General features: G+C 37.6%; 1 protein-coding gene across 16 annotated transcripts in view; it reads left to right on the forward strand.

Moving 5' to 3' along the window:
* The window catches only part of MCTP1 (multiple C2 and transmembrane domain containing 1), a 358,609-nt gene that overhangs the window by 25,390 nt on the left and 318,448 nt on the right, over window positions 1-14,771 (forward strand). For 14 of the 16 annotated variants that reach the window (XM_046668192.1, XM_046668201.1, XM_046668196.1 and 11 more), the window contains exon 1: window positions 2,520-2,720. The exons of 1 other annotated variant lie outside the window; for it this stretch is intronic. In XM_046668192.1, the coding sequence (XP_046524148.1) occupies window positions 2,664-2,720 (57 nt within the window). In that variant the 5' untranslated portion in view covers window positions 2,520-2,663. Of the gene's footprint in view, window positions 1-2,519; window positions 2,721-3,313; window positions 3,384-14,771 lie in introns of those variants that run through there. One more of the 16 variants, XM_046668199.1, reaches the window with a different exon arrangement.

Genomic DNA, 14,771 nt, shown 5'->3' on the forward strand with positions numbered 1-14,771 from the left:
TAGCCCATTGCAAAGTTTCCAGTTTTTCACTGTTAAAAACAATTCTGCAGTGAACATTCTAGTATATCCGTCATTCCAGCAGACGGCAGATGTGACTTAATGCATGGCCAGATCTAAGAACTACAGTAGTGTTATTAGGAATGTGCCTTTCACATCTTTGACTGTTTTTCTCTTGGTTGGCCTCATTTTCAGATAACTTCTCCTCATGTGATAGCAAATATGTCAACCTGCAGTTCCAGGATTACATTCTATAAACTTAACCACTTTTTCCCCAATATCAGCAAAAGTGGAGGAGTTGGCTCTCACTGGACCAGCTTGGGTCACATGCCCATCCTTGACCCTTTCACTATAGCTCTGTGGATAGTATGCACTGATTGGTCAGGCCTGGATCATGTGCCCACTTCTGGGACTGGGTTAGCAGGACCAAAACCACATGGATTGAGAGGGAGAGAGGAGTGGAGAACTTGCCAAATAAAAATCAGGATGATGATACCAGAAGGAGGAGGTACATAAGCTAGTCAAGCAAATATATCAATATCCTCTGCAAATGTCTTATAGATAATATTTTATGTTTTTTGTGAGTAGGAGTAAATAGACATCTATTGATATCCAGCTTTATGTCATAAGGACCAAAGTATTCTTGTGTCTTTCCAAATCTTTGCTAGAGTAACAAATCAAGTGTGTTGTTTACATATAATATGTATTATTATATGTTGTTTATATGTTTACATATAATATGTATTATTATATGTGTATGTTGTTACAAATAATACATATATGATAGTAAAGCATGTTATAGACTGAAGATCATTAACAGTATGAAAAAGATAGTTTTTCAATGCAGGAAAGTGTTACTCAATATATTTTCTAAAAATTCAATGATATGATGGATCATATCTATACTGTGGTAGATACCTAGTCTTAAAACACATATCTTAATATTTTATTTGCCAAACCATAGGATAAATTCCATATTTTACTTATTCATTTATTAAACAATCTCTATTAAATTCTGCTATGTGCTGGTCACCATGCTGAGGGTTGGGGATAAAATATTGACTACAACAAGCTCTCTGCCTTCAGGTCTCTTACATTATTGTTAGGGGCCACAGACTATAAATAACTAAACAAATGAATAAAAGAAAAAGTTCCAGGCTGTGATGCACTATGAAGGAAATAAACAGGATCATGAGGTAGAAAGTAATTGAGGAAGGTCATTTTAGGTAAGGTGATAAGGGAAGACCTCTCTGAAGAGAGAACATATGAACTGCAACCTGAGGGCTAAGAATGAACCTCAGACTCTAGACCTATGCTGTCCGATATGGTAGCCACTAGCCATGGATGGCTGTTGAGCACTGGAATGTAGTTAGTTTGAATTAAAATGTAGTATAAATGTAAAACATACAGCTGATCTCCAAGACTAGTACAGAATTTGTAAAATAAGTAAAAATTTTTATATTGATTACATGTTGAAATTATAATATTTTAGATATATTGGCATAAACAGTAAAATTAGTTTTACATGTTTCCTTTTACTTTTTTAATGTGACTACTAAATGTTTAACATTGCGTATGTGACTCACCTTATATTTCTGTTCAACCATCCTGGTCTAGATAGTTTCAGTCTATGTGCTATTATCAACATATTTTTTTCATCTTTTTTTCTTGATAATGGTGATGGAAATTGAATTTATGTAGCAGAATTTTCTCCAAGGATCTAAGTCTATAATATTCATTGACTGAGGTGTCCAAATATAATAATTCAATGTGTGATCAAACTTCATACAGCTCAGAGTTAAGAGATAGCGGGTGGTGGAGAATGCACAGAAAATTGCCACATTAATAGAGGAGTTGTGTCATTAGTCATGTTCCTTTAGAAATGTTCACAAAACAGATACAGGAAGGCTCAGATTTGGAGAGGTAGGCAGAGGGAGCATCACAAGGTAATGACAGCGTAGGACAGGATTGCTATGGGAATTAGCAACAGCAAACCACAAAGATCTATTTCCATTCTCTACTTTGTGAAGGAGATTCTATTGTGTTGTACAGAATTACCTCTTCTTGCTTGTTAAAATAGAGTTTTATTCTACACACTGTTTTTGCACTTATGGGAATGTTAGTGACTTTAGAGTGCCTCTTTTTTATGTCTTTGTCAGGGAGCCGTTGGCAACTTCACACGCATTTGATAATATTAAATTAATTCACTGCAGAGAGCGAGCAGAATAGTTTTTCCGTGTGCCATGCTATTATTCTCATTTTCATTTGCGGTTTCTGCCCCGGGGAAGAGGTTAATCACTGAGAATGCACGTTTGATTTAGCAGGTGAAGTTCTTGATTTTTAGTTTGTAAACATTTTAGGACCCCAAATGTGATGTTTGTTATGTAATCTAACTGTTTTGCGAGGGGAATGCTACTCCTCCTGGTTTGAAAGAGAGTTGAGTCATATCCTGTGAATGTGAAGCAACGGTATTTAAACATCACGGGTTCCTCTTACTTTCCTTCTAAGTCGCTGCAGTTCAGAGCAGCAAGTGCTCTCCGAGAAGAGGCTGTGACTCGCCCTCGCAGGGGAACAGCCTCTCTTGCTGGATTCAGTAAAGAAAGCCGGGTCTGAGTATGCAGTTCTCTCACTGGGGTGAAAGATGTTCTGTTTATTTCTAATCAACTATGCTAGATAGCTGCAAGCTGAAAAGTGCCTGCAATTTGCCATTTATTTATAATAAGGTAAGTTCCCTATTTTGGTTCACTCATATTGTGGCAGCCTTGAATTAATGTGGCAGTTTAGTGTATGATTGTGCCTCAGAAAATGCCATCTCACAGGGTAGTGAAGGTGGCATTTGAGATTCTAATGCAAGTAATTTTAAACTTACAGAACAATCCATTTGCAAGCTGCTTAATTTAATAGATTGATGTTCCTTTTATGATATTTTTATAAAAAATATAATGCCTGAGAAGTGGAAACACTGTAGTAGTTTTATATCATTTTAGTTTTTTTAAAAGGATTAATAGTACAAGGATCTTTATTTTCTCTTTTTGCTACTCGGTGATCTCGGGTAAAGGTGAAAGATGCGTAAAATTTGTATGATTATGCTTGGATTTTATTCTAAATAATCGTAGCTCAACAACTATATTTCTCCATTGAAATAAAAAGCGGTCTTAGTAATTATTAGAAAGTTTAAAGTTGAAAAGTAGTGAAAGTCTCTTGCTCTTTCTTATTTGGCTTTATATTTAAGTGAAAGGCCACTGTATTTGTAAACTTCTGATTGATTTGTTTGTTTTAAAATGTGTATGAGTTTATCACAAACTCACTTCCTCAGGTGCTGTTGGAGACACTCACATATAAATTGTATGGATAGAGGAGTCTATGGATAGAGAAGTGAATGAGAGGTTTGCTTTTCAAATTCTTTAAGCTTGCTGCCGAGAGGTTGGGTAAAAGACTAGAATGTTGTCTTGGTTTTTTATTGATTAAAGAAATGATATCACATCAGACTTAAAGGTGGTGTCTGGTGTCATGTAACTTTAGACACTCATGTTTAAGGTTTTTGAATTCTTTTGAGGTAGAGAAGATTAATTTGATTTTGAAAGCTATAGCTGTGAATTTATGAGATGTTAATGAACAAGGTATTCTCTAGGTTTAATGACAGTTGGCATCAGAAGACTTTCCCTCTTCTTAATTAACTCAGTATCATGCTTGGAGATTGTTTCATTTCTATTCAAAGTTATACCCATTGTAAAATTGCTAGATTCTAGGTACAACGTGGAAATTACTTTTCATTAGATATATATTCAATAACTCACGGCTTTGCAAAGGTCAAAGGATTAATGAACTAGTGGAAGGCGCTCAGTTTTCCTCTTTTTTGAAGAGAAAATTAAAATTAGTTCAACTTCCAAACGTATTTGAAGGCAGTGTTTCTAATTGGAAAATAAAAACTTTAAAAAAAACAGACTTAGCACTATCAGAGCCTTTGGGACCTTGCATTCTGAAAAGACACATCTCCCCAAAAATTAGAATATAAAATTCTATAAATAGAATATTCTGATACTAGATATGTATCAAACTTCTCTTTTTTGCCTGGACAGGGAGGGAACTGCTCTGGTTAGTTAAGAATTCTGCTTGAGAATTCTTCCTTATGCTATATGTGAATTATTAACTGTCAATAAAAAGAATAGAATACATCTACATCAAGACAAAAGCATGTCTTCTTGCGCTTTGCATTGTTTCAGATTCTTAATTATGGATTACAATGGCAATACAAACGGTTGTTATGAATGAAAACTCAAGACTGACAAAATGTTGTAAAATCAGGTTTTTATAATATGCTCTGTTTCAAATATGCACTTAATTATTTATAACATTGTACAGCTAGCTGGTAACTACCTGTTTAGATTATTGAAGCATCTCGTCTCTCCTCCTTCCTTTCTGTTTTCCCCAACCTTTAGCTGTCTTCCTGCTTCTTTGTACTTCCAGAAGAGGTGTGGGTAGTGGGTAGGGAGAGAGAAGGAAAATGAACATACCAATGGTGCAATATTTCTATTTCTCATCTCTCATAATGATTTTGATGAGGAACGAGGTCAGAAATAGGTTAGATATAATGGTTAAAATGAGTCATAACCTGTGAATTTCAATTATTCAGAAAAGTCCCTGAAAATCTGAGATGAAAACTAATTGGGAGCTTGGTTGGGATGACTTTGCCTACCTTACAGGATTGTGCAACGATGAAATAATATCACATCTGTTGTATTTTATTAACTGTAAAGTGTTAGACATATTTCTGAGAAATTGTTTTTGTGTTTTCCTGAAGTAACGGAGCTGAAAAGACATCAGAGATACTCAGAATTCCTCTCTGGATTCAGAATATTTCTTTTTGGTAATGAGAGTCTCCTTTTGGTAAATTATTTTACCTGTTAATTTCCAACTTATATAAAAATACTTTGCAAATGTAAGCTCCAAAGATAAAAAATAAAAACCAATTTTACCTACGTCCCGATGCTGTTTTAAAATTTGAAATAGCTCAAGGAAATTCATCCTCACTTAAAAGATAATTATCAAGTGGCAATTACATTTTATTTTCAGCCTAAAATCAACATGATTTTCCTCAATTGTGGACTGCATCACCAGAAGCATATAGCATGACATTTTTTCTTTCTTTTTAAAGATTTTTCTTTTAAGTAGGGCTTTGAAGGGTTCATGATGACGGACTAAAGTAGGAATAAATTTTTTTTACCAAGTACTCATTATGACTCCTGAAAACTAACTCTTTCTGGATGGTGCTTTAGATCCTACTGTCTCTAGTGAATCCTGCTGGATATCAAAAGCAGCACAATTATTGGGAAAAATAAGTCGTGATAACTCCCCCACCTACCTCTGAAAACCAGTTGTGAGGGTCATGTGAGACTGTTGGTGAGAGTGCTTGTGAACTCTACAGCGCTTACAAATATCACTATCACAAAGTAAGATATACAAAATTATGTATTCGGAAGAGAACTTACATGTCATCTCTTTCCTTCTCACTTCACAAAGAAGGGAATTAAGGTCTGGAAGGGTTAAAAAAAGTGCCTAGCTTCACTCAGCTAGTATCCAAGTCAAGCCCTAAACCTGGGTCTTTCCATCTGCGCCGTTAGCTAGAAATTGATCAGAAGACCAGCTGTTTCTTGAGTCCTACTGGTAAGGGTTTTAAAAAAAATATATTTTTCAAATGTTGATGAGCATCTTTATATGAAACTGTGTCCTTGGAGAATGTTTCACAGAAGACATTGCCTCGTCTACAGGTTTTGTGAGCTGAGAATTCTCTGTTGGATCTAGTTTAATGGAGCATGGGTTTGTGGGAATGATTATCAAACTATAACATCTGACTCTTGCAATCTCTTAGCTATTGCCACAGAAGTGTCCAAGGCCTTCCTCTGGGGAATTGGATCATAAAAGTAAACCTGCTTAATGGATAGGGGTAGATTTTGTAGCTTTTAAAAGTGTAGATAGTGTGGTAGGTTGTTTTGATATGTTTGTTGAAAACAGTTAGCAAAAGAGATTCCCCAAATGCTTACCCTTCAAAGGAGATTAGGAAAATTTAAACAACCATTTCTGTTAAAATTGGTCTGGCTATTTTATATCTATGGAGTGCTACTCTTTTTCAGGGAGCTGAGATGAGAGAAGGATGACTTTTCATAATTATAGAAGTTAATGACATATGTTCTACCATACTAATAAACACAGTAGATTCATAAAGAAAAATGTTTTTAAGCCTCGTAACGTTAAGATTAGAAGACAAATTAATTGAAAAGTTTTTGTGTTTGTGGTATGAATAAGGGTTATTCCTTACTCCTAAGAATTCAAAACATGGTCGCCATTTCTTTTAATAAAAAATGTAACGCTTGTGAAAGGTATATACTTCCTCCATATCCTGTGCTCCAACTTAGAGCTTCAATAAATAAACGGGATGTGTCATCATGTTTTCTTATGAACAAATCCTAGCCCTGCTTTGTAATAAAGTACATATTTACTTTGATCCCAAGATCTATATGAATCTGCTATGTAACCATTAGGAGATAAAAGAAAACAGATGAGATAAATAGGTAAGGGTCTTAAAAAACTTTGCTAAATATAAATGCAATGGGATATTGTCTGGTCTAAGGACAAAGCCCTGGGCTGTAGGAGTGTGGTGGCAGGAATCAATGCTTTGTAATCTTGACCACTCCTGTGATTTTGGAGGTAACAGTGAAGCCCTGATCTTTTGATTTTGTTTCCCTGTCTACAAAGTTGAGAAAACACTTCAATGCCAGACAACCATCCCACACATCCCATAGGTGCTTGGTAACTATTGATTAGTGATCCTGTGAACATCAAGGTGGGTGAAGCACTTTGAACTCGGTCGAAGAGTCCATAGATGTGCTATTGCTAGAAGTGCCAAGCTTTGTAATAAACATCCCCTTGAGAGAAGCCGGAGGAATAAAGCTTTGGAGATGGTTTGTTGGGTTTAACTCCATCTTAACTTAGTAGAGATACTCAAATTAGTCACGTGGTCTCCTTTTGCTTGAGTCATTTTACTAGTGGGATGGGATTAGTAATATTTATTCATGGCAATTTACAGCCTACCCAAATATAATAAATCAATTTCCATATCCCCACTCTACAGGAGTTTCTCTGCAAGATGAAAATAATAATGATGGCTAACATTTCAGTCGGGCTGTATAATAGCTTTTTATGAACTATCTAATTTGTTTCTTAAAACAACCTTATAAAACTTGGGTGCTATTATTATTATTATTCCCTTTTTTTTTTGGAGGAAGATTAGCCCTGAGCTAACTATTGCCAGTCCTCCTCTTTTTTGCTGAGGAAGCCTGGCCCTGAGCTAATATCTGTGCCCACCTTCCTCTACTTTATATGTGTAACAGCTTCCACAGCATGGCGTGCCAAGCAGTGCCATGTCCGCACCCGGGATCTGAACCAGCGAACCCCAGGCCACCGTGAAGCCGAACATGTGCACTTAACCACTGCACCACTGGCCTGGCTCCTATTATCCCCTTTTAACAGATGGAGAAACTGAAGTATAGAGAAATAAAGTGACTTGTTCCCGACATCCCACAAATGGTAGTAGAATGCCCAGAATCGAACCTAGGCAGTCAGGCTCCAGAGCCAGGATTCTTAACTACATTCTGTGCTGCCTCCAGTTAAAATCCCTTGATCTCTGTAATAAGAAATGGCTGCTATAAAGTGCTAGAAGGAAAATAAATCTTTCTAATGTTACTACATTTAATCATTTTGATGACTCCAACATTCTCATTCTTAGTGAAACACAGGCCTTTATGAACCAGAACTATCTTGAAGTTGTTTGGAAATTTATGTAAGATGAGGCTAGTAATAACACAAAATGTGTCTGAAATGAGCAGACATAACTGAGAGCTCTCCTGGGTAATCATAGTCTTTGGCGATGTGAAAAAATTTCCTTTTTGTGTGTGTGTGAGAGAAACAGCTTTCAGTGTATACATAGTCAATGTATACAGTTCCAGGAAAGCTTGTGGGAACTTTTGTGTGTTGAGGGAAGATTAATGTCATGTCTACTTTTCTGTGTACATTCCCTAAACATTTCCTGATGAAAGTTATTATTTGGAGAAGGAGGACACTGAATGGATCGTAGAAGGAGTTTAGCTCCACTATGCAACTAGATCTATTTTGATCTGCTTTCTCCAGAGACTCCACAAATTATGCTTGAAATTCTTGGGTAGTTTTCAAACCTTCATGTTTCGTCAGGTCTTGCAAACAAGAATTTGCTTCACAATGTTGTGTACCCTTAGTGCTAGCATGATGCCTTAGTAAGGATTCCTGGCAAGTTAGCTGGCTGCCTGGATAGATGGATAGATGCATGGATGGATGGTTGGATGGATGGATGGATGGATGGTGGGATAAACTGGGGCATATGCAGATCTTCTCTGAGTCGTGACTCATGTACCTGAGACTGAGTTTGGACTGGACTGTCACAGAGCATGTGGGCACAAGGGAATGAAGTGTGAGGTATGAAAGAGTTTACCTCAGCTCATCTCATACTTTATCATATGATGGTTTTCTATGTGGAACTGACATCGCTATAAGTCATTTCTTGCCACAAGCCTTTCCCACTATTTCATGTTAGATTTTCTTTAATTACACATAGGGGCCATAATTGCTTTACTCCCTTGACTTAGAAGCTAAATGTGTGCAGATATGTACATATATAATTTATATACTTTATACTTATATTCATTATACATGTGCAGAGAGAGATTAGATAATAAAATTAAAAGGTCAAAATAAATTTGAACGCTTAAATCTATGGGAATTGTCGAAGTTTGACTGTTTTAGAATTTATTGTGAAAAAAATCAAAATGTAGAAGAAACAATTCAAGCAGAGAAAAAAGGTATTTTTCAAAATAATTTTTAAATGCTTGTTTGCAAAAATATTTATTTCTTTCAGTCATAGAACAGAAGCTTTTTTTTTTTCCACAAAATTTCATTAGAGAGCTTAAACTAAGAAGTGTGGGAACCAAAATTTATTTGGCCTAATCAGTCAATTGGAGACATGGTTTCCAAAATGAGGATTGTGACTAAGGGCTTGTGTTAGGACATGCTGCAGATTTTGAGAGAGGGTATTAAGGTGGTTGTTGTTTCAAGTTTATCAAGGGGGTAAACATAGAAAACTTTCCTGTAAAAGCACTTGATCAAACACAAAATATATCCCGATTTTAGACAATGGAAGCAACTATATTGGGGAAATTACACATTTGGCCTTGACCCAAAGCAATCATTGAAAACAACACAATAAAAGAAAAGAAAAAAGATTCCAATCAGCACAATATCATTGGATGGATTTTCTTTTCCGTGGTCCTAAACACAATAGCATATGTTCGCAAATCTATTGGGAAAATAGTCCTGTTCTTGAATCCTACATGGCAGGTGCTTTACAACGAAGGGCAGAGCTCCCATTTTGATGTTTGTATATAATGGGTGTATGTCCTATTCCTTGGTGTACAGGTGCCTTGTGTTATTTGAACTGCATTTGATTCCTGTGACTCACTGTTTGCTGGGGATGATTATTCTACCTTAGAAATAACATGCTCCAAGTCAGCAATCAGTGGAAAGTGTTATCCTGGCCAACAATAGACCTGAATTCTACCTCTTACAGGCTGGGCTTCAGTTTCAACATCCCTCAGATGAAGGATTCATCCTCTGGTCCCTCTCACATTTTCCAAAGACTAGAAATTTATTTTAGGATAAGATTCTTTTCCTATTTTTAATTTTTTTTTGTTTTTAATTCAGTAGTTGCTGTGGATATTGAAATCAGTTCTGAAACAATTACTTCCAAGTTTATCTAGCCCAAATGGCTGAAAAACTTTCACTAAGCCCATGCCAGGAGTTTGAGAAATGTTCATGCTATAGATAGATAGATAGGTAGATAGATAGATAGATAGATAGATAGATAGATGAATGAATGCCTCATGGCAGATGTGTAAATAGCTACAAGGAATCATTAATACACCAGCTCTAAGAAGACTTTGTGGCCTTATTACCTGTTTTAAATCATTGATAATTACACAGTATATTAATGTTCAAGAGTTTTTGAAAGTATATTACAATTCCAAAGTTATCGAAATTGCTACGAGGATGCCACTGTTATTGACAGGAATACGACTTCTTATAGTCACTTTCAAGAGAATTTATTAAGGTGGTCATCATTCAAGTTTTCCAAGGGAGGGAAAAAACCAGAAAACTTTCCTGTAAAAATACTTGATCAAACAGAACTAGATAGGGTCCAAATATAACGAATGTGTTCATTGTTTTAGACAATGAAAAAAAATCTACATGGATTTGGATCTTGGGTCCTACATGGCAGGTGCTTTACAACAAAGGGTAGAGTCCCCATTTGGGTGTTTTATATATAATGGACAGTAGTATAATTTTTTTCAGAAATCAACTAAGTTCTGAAAACTTTATTTGCTACGTAAAAATACCCTCTCATTATATCCTGACCTCTTCCTCATTGTGTTTCTTATTTTTGTTCATTTTCATAAAATATTGCTATTACCTTTTACTATTTTAATTGAAATTTTTTAGACAAAAATAAGAAGAACGTTAACTAAAAACTAGAGTTTTATTTAAAAAATGCAGTTCAATAAGTCAAAGTACTTCAAGGTATTGTACCGGCTGTAAAGTTTCCATGATTCCCTCTTCTACCTGAGTAGCATGTAATTCATATTCACAAAATTTGGAATTAAAATGTGCCTTAGAGATCTACTAGCTCAACTGTCTTATTTCACAAATGAATAATATTCTGGCACAGGAAAATTAAATGACTTTTCCAAGGTCATATACACCCTGCTCCCCACAGAGCCAAGCTGGTCTTGGGGTTCCAAACGTGCGGCTCTGCAGTCTTTTTACTGCATCGGTGAAAGTATCATTATCTGAATTTAGTATTCAAATAGCGTGTTGGATTTGCACTTCTTATTAAAATGTTAATTGTGCACAGAATAAATCAATTTAAGTGTGGCCTAATTTCATTTTGGCCATTAAACTTTTTTTTTTTTTTTTGCCATAGTCTTTTGAAGGGCATATTTTAACCACAGATTCTATATGGAAGCTTTTCCTAACACCTGAAAGTTTCCTTTTTTTTTTTTATCACTTGGCACTGCAAAAGCACTTGTAATTACAGTGCTAGGTCCACCGTTAACCACTCATGCACAGCTGAGACTGGTTACACTTTTCCACTTTCTCCAACTTGCCAGATCCTCAAAATAAGTGCATACATCAAACTGACAGAAAACTCCATAAGTGCAAATTATTGTATTAGTAAACAACATACACATCTATTTGAATCATTTAACCAAATCAATGGCAACCATCACTAAATGATGCTCTATACTAATAACTGTACGTTTGTCACCAAAGTAGTAAAGCAGCCCTATTGCCTCTCCTCCATGGCTCCTGCAGAGGCTGGGCAGCCACACCCAGGCAGCAGGACTTAAGGTGGCAGGGTTCTCTGTGTCTCCAGGTGGATGGTCCCTGAAGAAGACGGCCTCGGTGCAGGCCACACCAGGTAATGTGGTCTGCCCTTCTTTCTTTTGTATAAGAACCAGCAAAGGTTGTGCCTCATTTGGCTTCTCATTTGCAACTGCAGTGGGGAATGAGGAAGGCAGATTTTTTTTCCAGAGCAGTCTCCAGAATGCTAGTTCTATGAAAACAGCATTCTAGAATCAAATAACTGGGAAATGTGGCATATTGCATCCCCCTTTTGAACATTCACACTGCAGGCAAAACGCAGACACTTTAGAAGCTTTAAAAGAGGGATTTGTCTAATATTCTTTAACCCAAATCCATTTTCAAAATATCACCTACTCTCATTGTGGAACACTCTTGGGAAACAGACTAAACCTTCCCCTCAGTGACTGAATGTCCTGGAAAGAAGGTGGGTTGGGATGTGTGAATTTGCTGTTCCCCCGGGGTCTCTGTCCCCGTAAACCCATAATGTGACTACTGAGTGTAGTTAGTGTTTAATCACCAGTACAGCATAGTTATATTCTACACACACAAACACACACACACACACACACACACACACATACATTACTGTCAGGGTTGTTTAGAACAAACTATTTATTCTATGAGGGATTTAAGGAATTTTTTAAGGATAATTTTGACTTTGAGATTTTCACCTCATTCCATAATGTCACTTAAGAACCACTTAAGATACTGTATCTCTGAACTGGTTTGATCAAGAAACAGTGGAAGCTCAGGTCAGGGGGTGATGAACCTCTAAAGCAGGAGGTAGGGAAGATATCACAGAAATACTTCTCAAGAACAGGCACAGAGGCCTGGCTCAGCATAACAGTTTAGGAAACTAGTTTAAGAAAAAACAAACCATACAGTATCTTTGGAGTCTAAGGTGGAGAGAAGGGAATGGCTGATGGGGCAGGTTGACCCAGATCAGCTCCTGATGGTCTTTCAATGCTGTGCTAAGGAGCTTGGCCTTCACCTTGCAGGGCAGTGACTCTTCAACTGGATGGTGCATCAGATTCACCAGGAATCTTCCTCAGACTCTGTGTACCCGGGTCCTATGCCCAGGAGATTCTGATTCATTAAATTATGGGTAGAGCTCAAGAATGTAAATGTTGAGAAAAGCACCCAGGTGATTCTAATTTGCACTCCAAGCTGAGGAAACTTGGGGCACCAAGAAAGGATTTCAAGGAGGTGGGTGTTGTAATTGGAATTTGAAGGTTTTGAAGAGGAAGATTTGAAAGGAATGATCCCAAAGTCAGGGAAACCCATTTGGAGGCTCTTACACCAGTGTGGGCAAAAAGCAACTAGGGAAATAAAGGCAGGAATGTGGGAGTGGAAGAGGGGATGGGTGCCACAGATTTGGTCTAGATCCGATCTATCTGGTATTTGGTGGCCAACCATAGACGTAAGTGACAAGGAGTGTCCAGGTTTCTGGCTGGGTGATGCCGACAACCAGGGCTGGAAAAACTAAAGGGGATGCACATGAGCTCCTGTTCATTCCTCATTCTTCCCCTTCCACCTACAACTTTGCTACCTTGTGGCACATCTAGCATGCTCCCACCTCATAGCGCTGTCATCTTCTTCCTTAACTTTGCAGCCATCGGAACTTATGTGCAACTGAGCAACTCCCCATTGAAAGACACTAGAGAGGCCCTGGTCTATTAGTCGAACTCTCCTAAGACCACGAGTGCACTTGGGAACACCTTTCGAGTGTGAGAATAGCTGTCTGGGGACACATAGGTAAATGAAGTATCTTTGAAGTAGAACTCACAGAACACCCTTAGCTGCGAGTCTAGTCAGGGCTATGATCAGCCCCTTCCCCACTCTATATTCCCTCAGTGATGTTGAGGATGTGGGAGTGGGGGGTTGGAGGAGAATAATCACAAAATGCAGCCATGAATGGGTGCCCTGAGTCCTGAGCCAAAGGCTAAGCAGCAGAGAGAAGCTGAGCCATGAGTCTGGATGAAGAGAAAACCAATGAAGTGAGGAAGCTGAGATTCTGCTGGACAGCCAAAGAGTAGCTTTGGCAAGTGCCGTGATGTGGGCTTGACTCCTCCTCTGCCCAAGACAAGAGAGAATTAGAACTCCTCGTGTGGGGCTTGGGGAACTTCCTGAAAAGGAGGAAGTCTCAGCTGTACCAGATAGCTGGGCTGCTGAAAGAAGGCCCTGTGAGCCGTGATGTGACCATGGTGTAGTGTGATGAGCAATAACAAGGAGTAGAAAGGGCTGGTGGCACAGGACTTGAGAAAATTCTCTCAATACATCCCATGAAAACAGCTTGTGAGTGGAGCCCAGATTTGGAGCTGGAAGATGTGGGTTCAAATCTAGACCCCACCACATACAATGTGACTTTGAGGACATTATTTGACATCTCTGGGCTTCAGGTCTCTTCTCTTAAAATGAGAATTAAAAATACCTTCTTTGGAACTAGGTCAAATGTGGAGTATAATGTGGGCCCCCTCGTGTTGCCAATATTCCCACCTGATCAATGCCCTAGCCCTTTCAAGTTACAATAATTCAAGTATACGCTAGTCTGGTGGTCTGTGTAGCAATCAATTCATGTGAGATAGTCTTTGGAAAAATTGAAAAAGCCTGTACTATGCAGGGTAGATTTGACAGTACGGTGATTGATTGGAATCTGGTTTACAAGCTCTTGTTGATATTTCCTAAGCCTCATGTAATTTGTTTTGTTCAAGATTTATCCAGCTAGGGTTAGGAGGGTAGGATTTAATGTACTACAGAACTGACAGAATGCTTCTTGGTACTGAATTTACTGGAACACAAGAGCAACATATCCAACTCTGTTCTAGATAGGGAGAGGGGAATGGAGTCCGTTGGTGCCTCCAGAACCAAAGCTGAATATGCTTAGCATCAGTATGCCAACCAACCCCCAACCACACACACACACACTCACACACACACACAGGAGAATTGTAATGAATAGTTAATGTCTCTGAGAAGTCCAATAGTTAAGAAACCTGTATATCCGTTAAACTTGTTTTCTCTAAAGGAACACTTATTTTTTTCACGGACCAATTAAAATTTCTCTAACAGTTTTCTTATATGGAAATAACTGGAAAAGAGTTCAAATAAATGGACGCTCACATGTGCATATTTCTACCTCTTCTGTTTTCTTGGAAATCCAGCAGAGAAGTAAAATATAAAATTCGCTTCTTGTGTGATGGCCAGATTTTAATAAAAACCTAGTCAATGTCAACTTTAATATAATCTCACTTATGTGATCATGGAGGCCA

This window comes from Equus quagga, chromosome 7 (genome assembly GCF_021613505.1).
Source record: "Equus quagga isolate Etosha38 chromosome 7, UCLA_HA_Equagga_1.0, whole genome shotgun sequence".
NCBI lineage: Eukaryota > Metazoa > Chordata > Mammalia > Perissodactyla > Equidae > Equus > Equus quagga.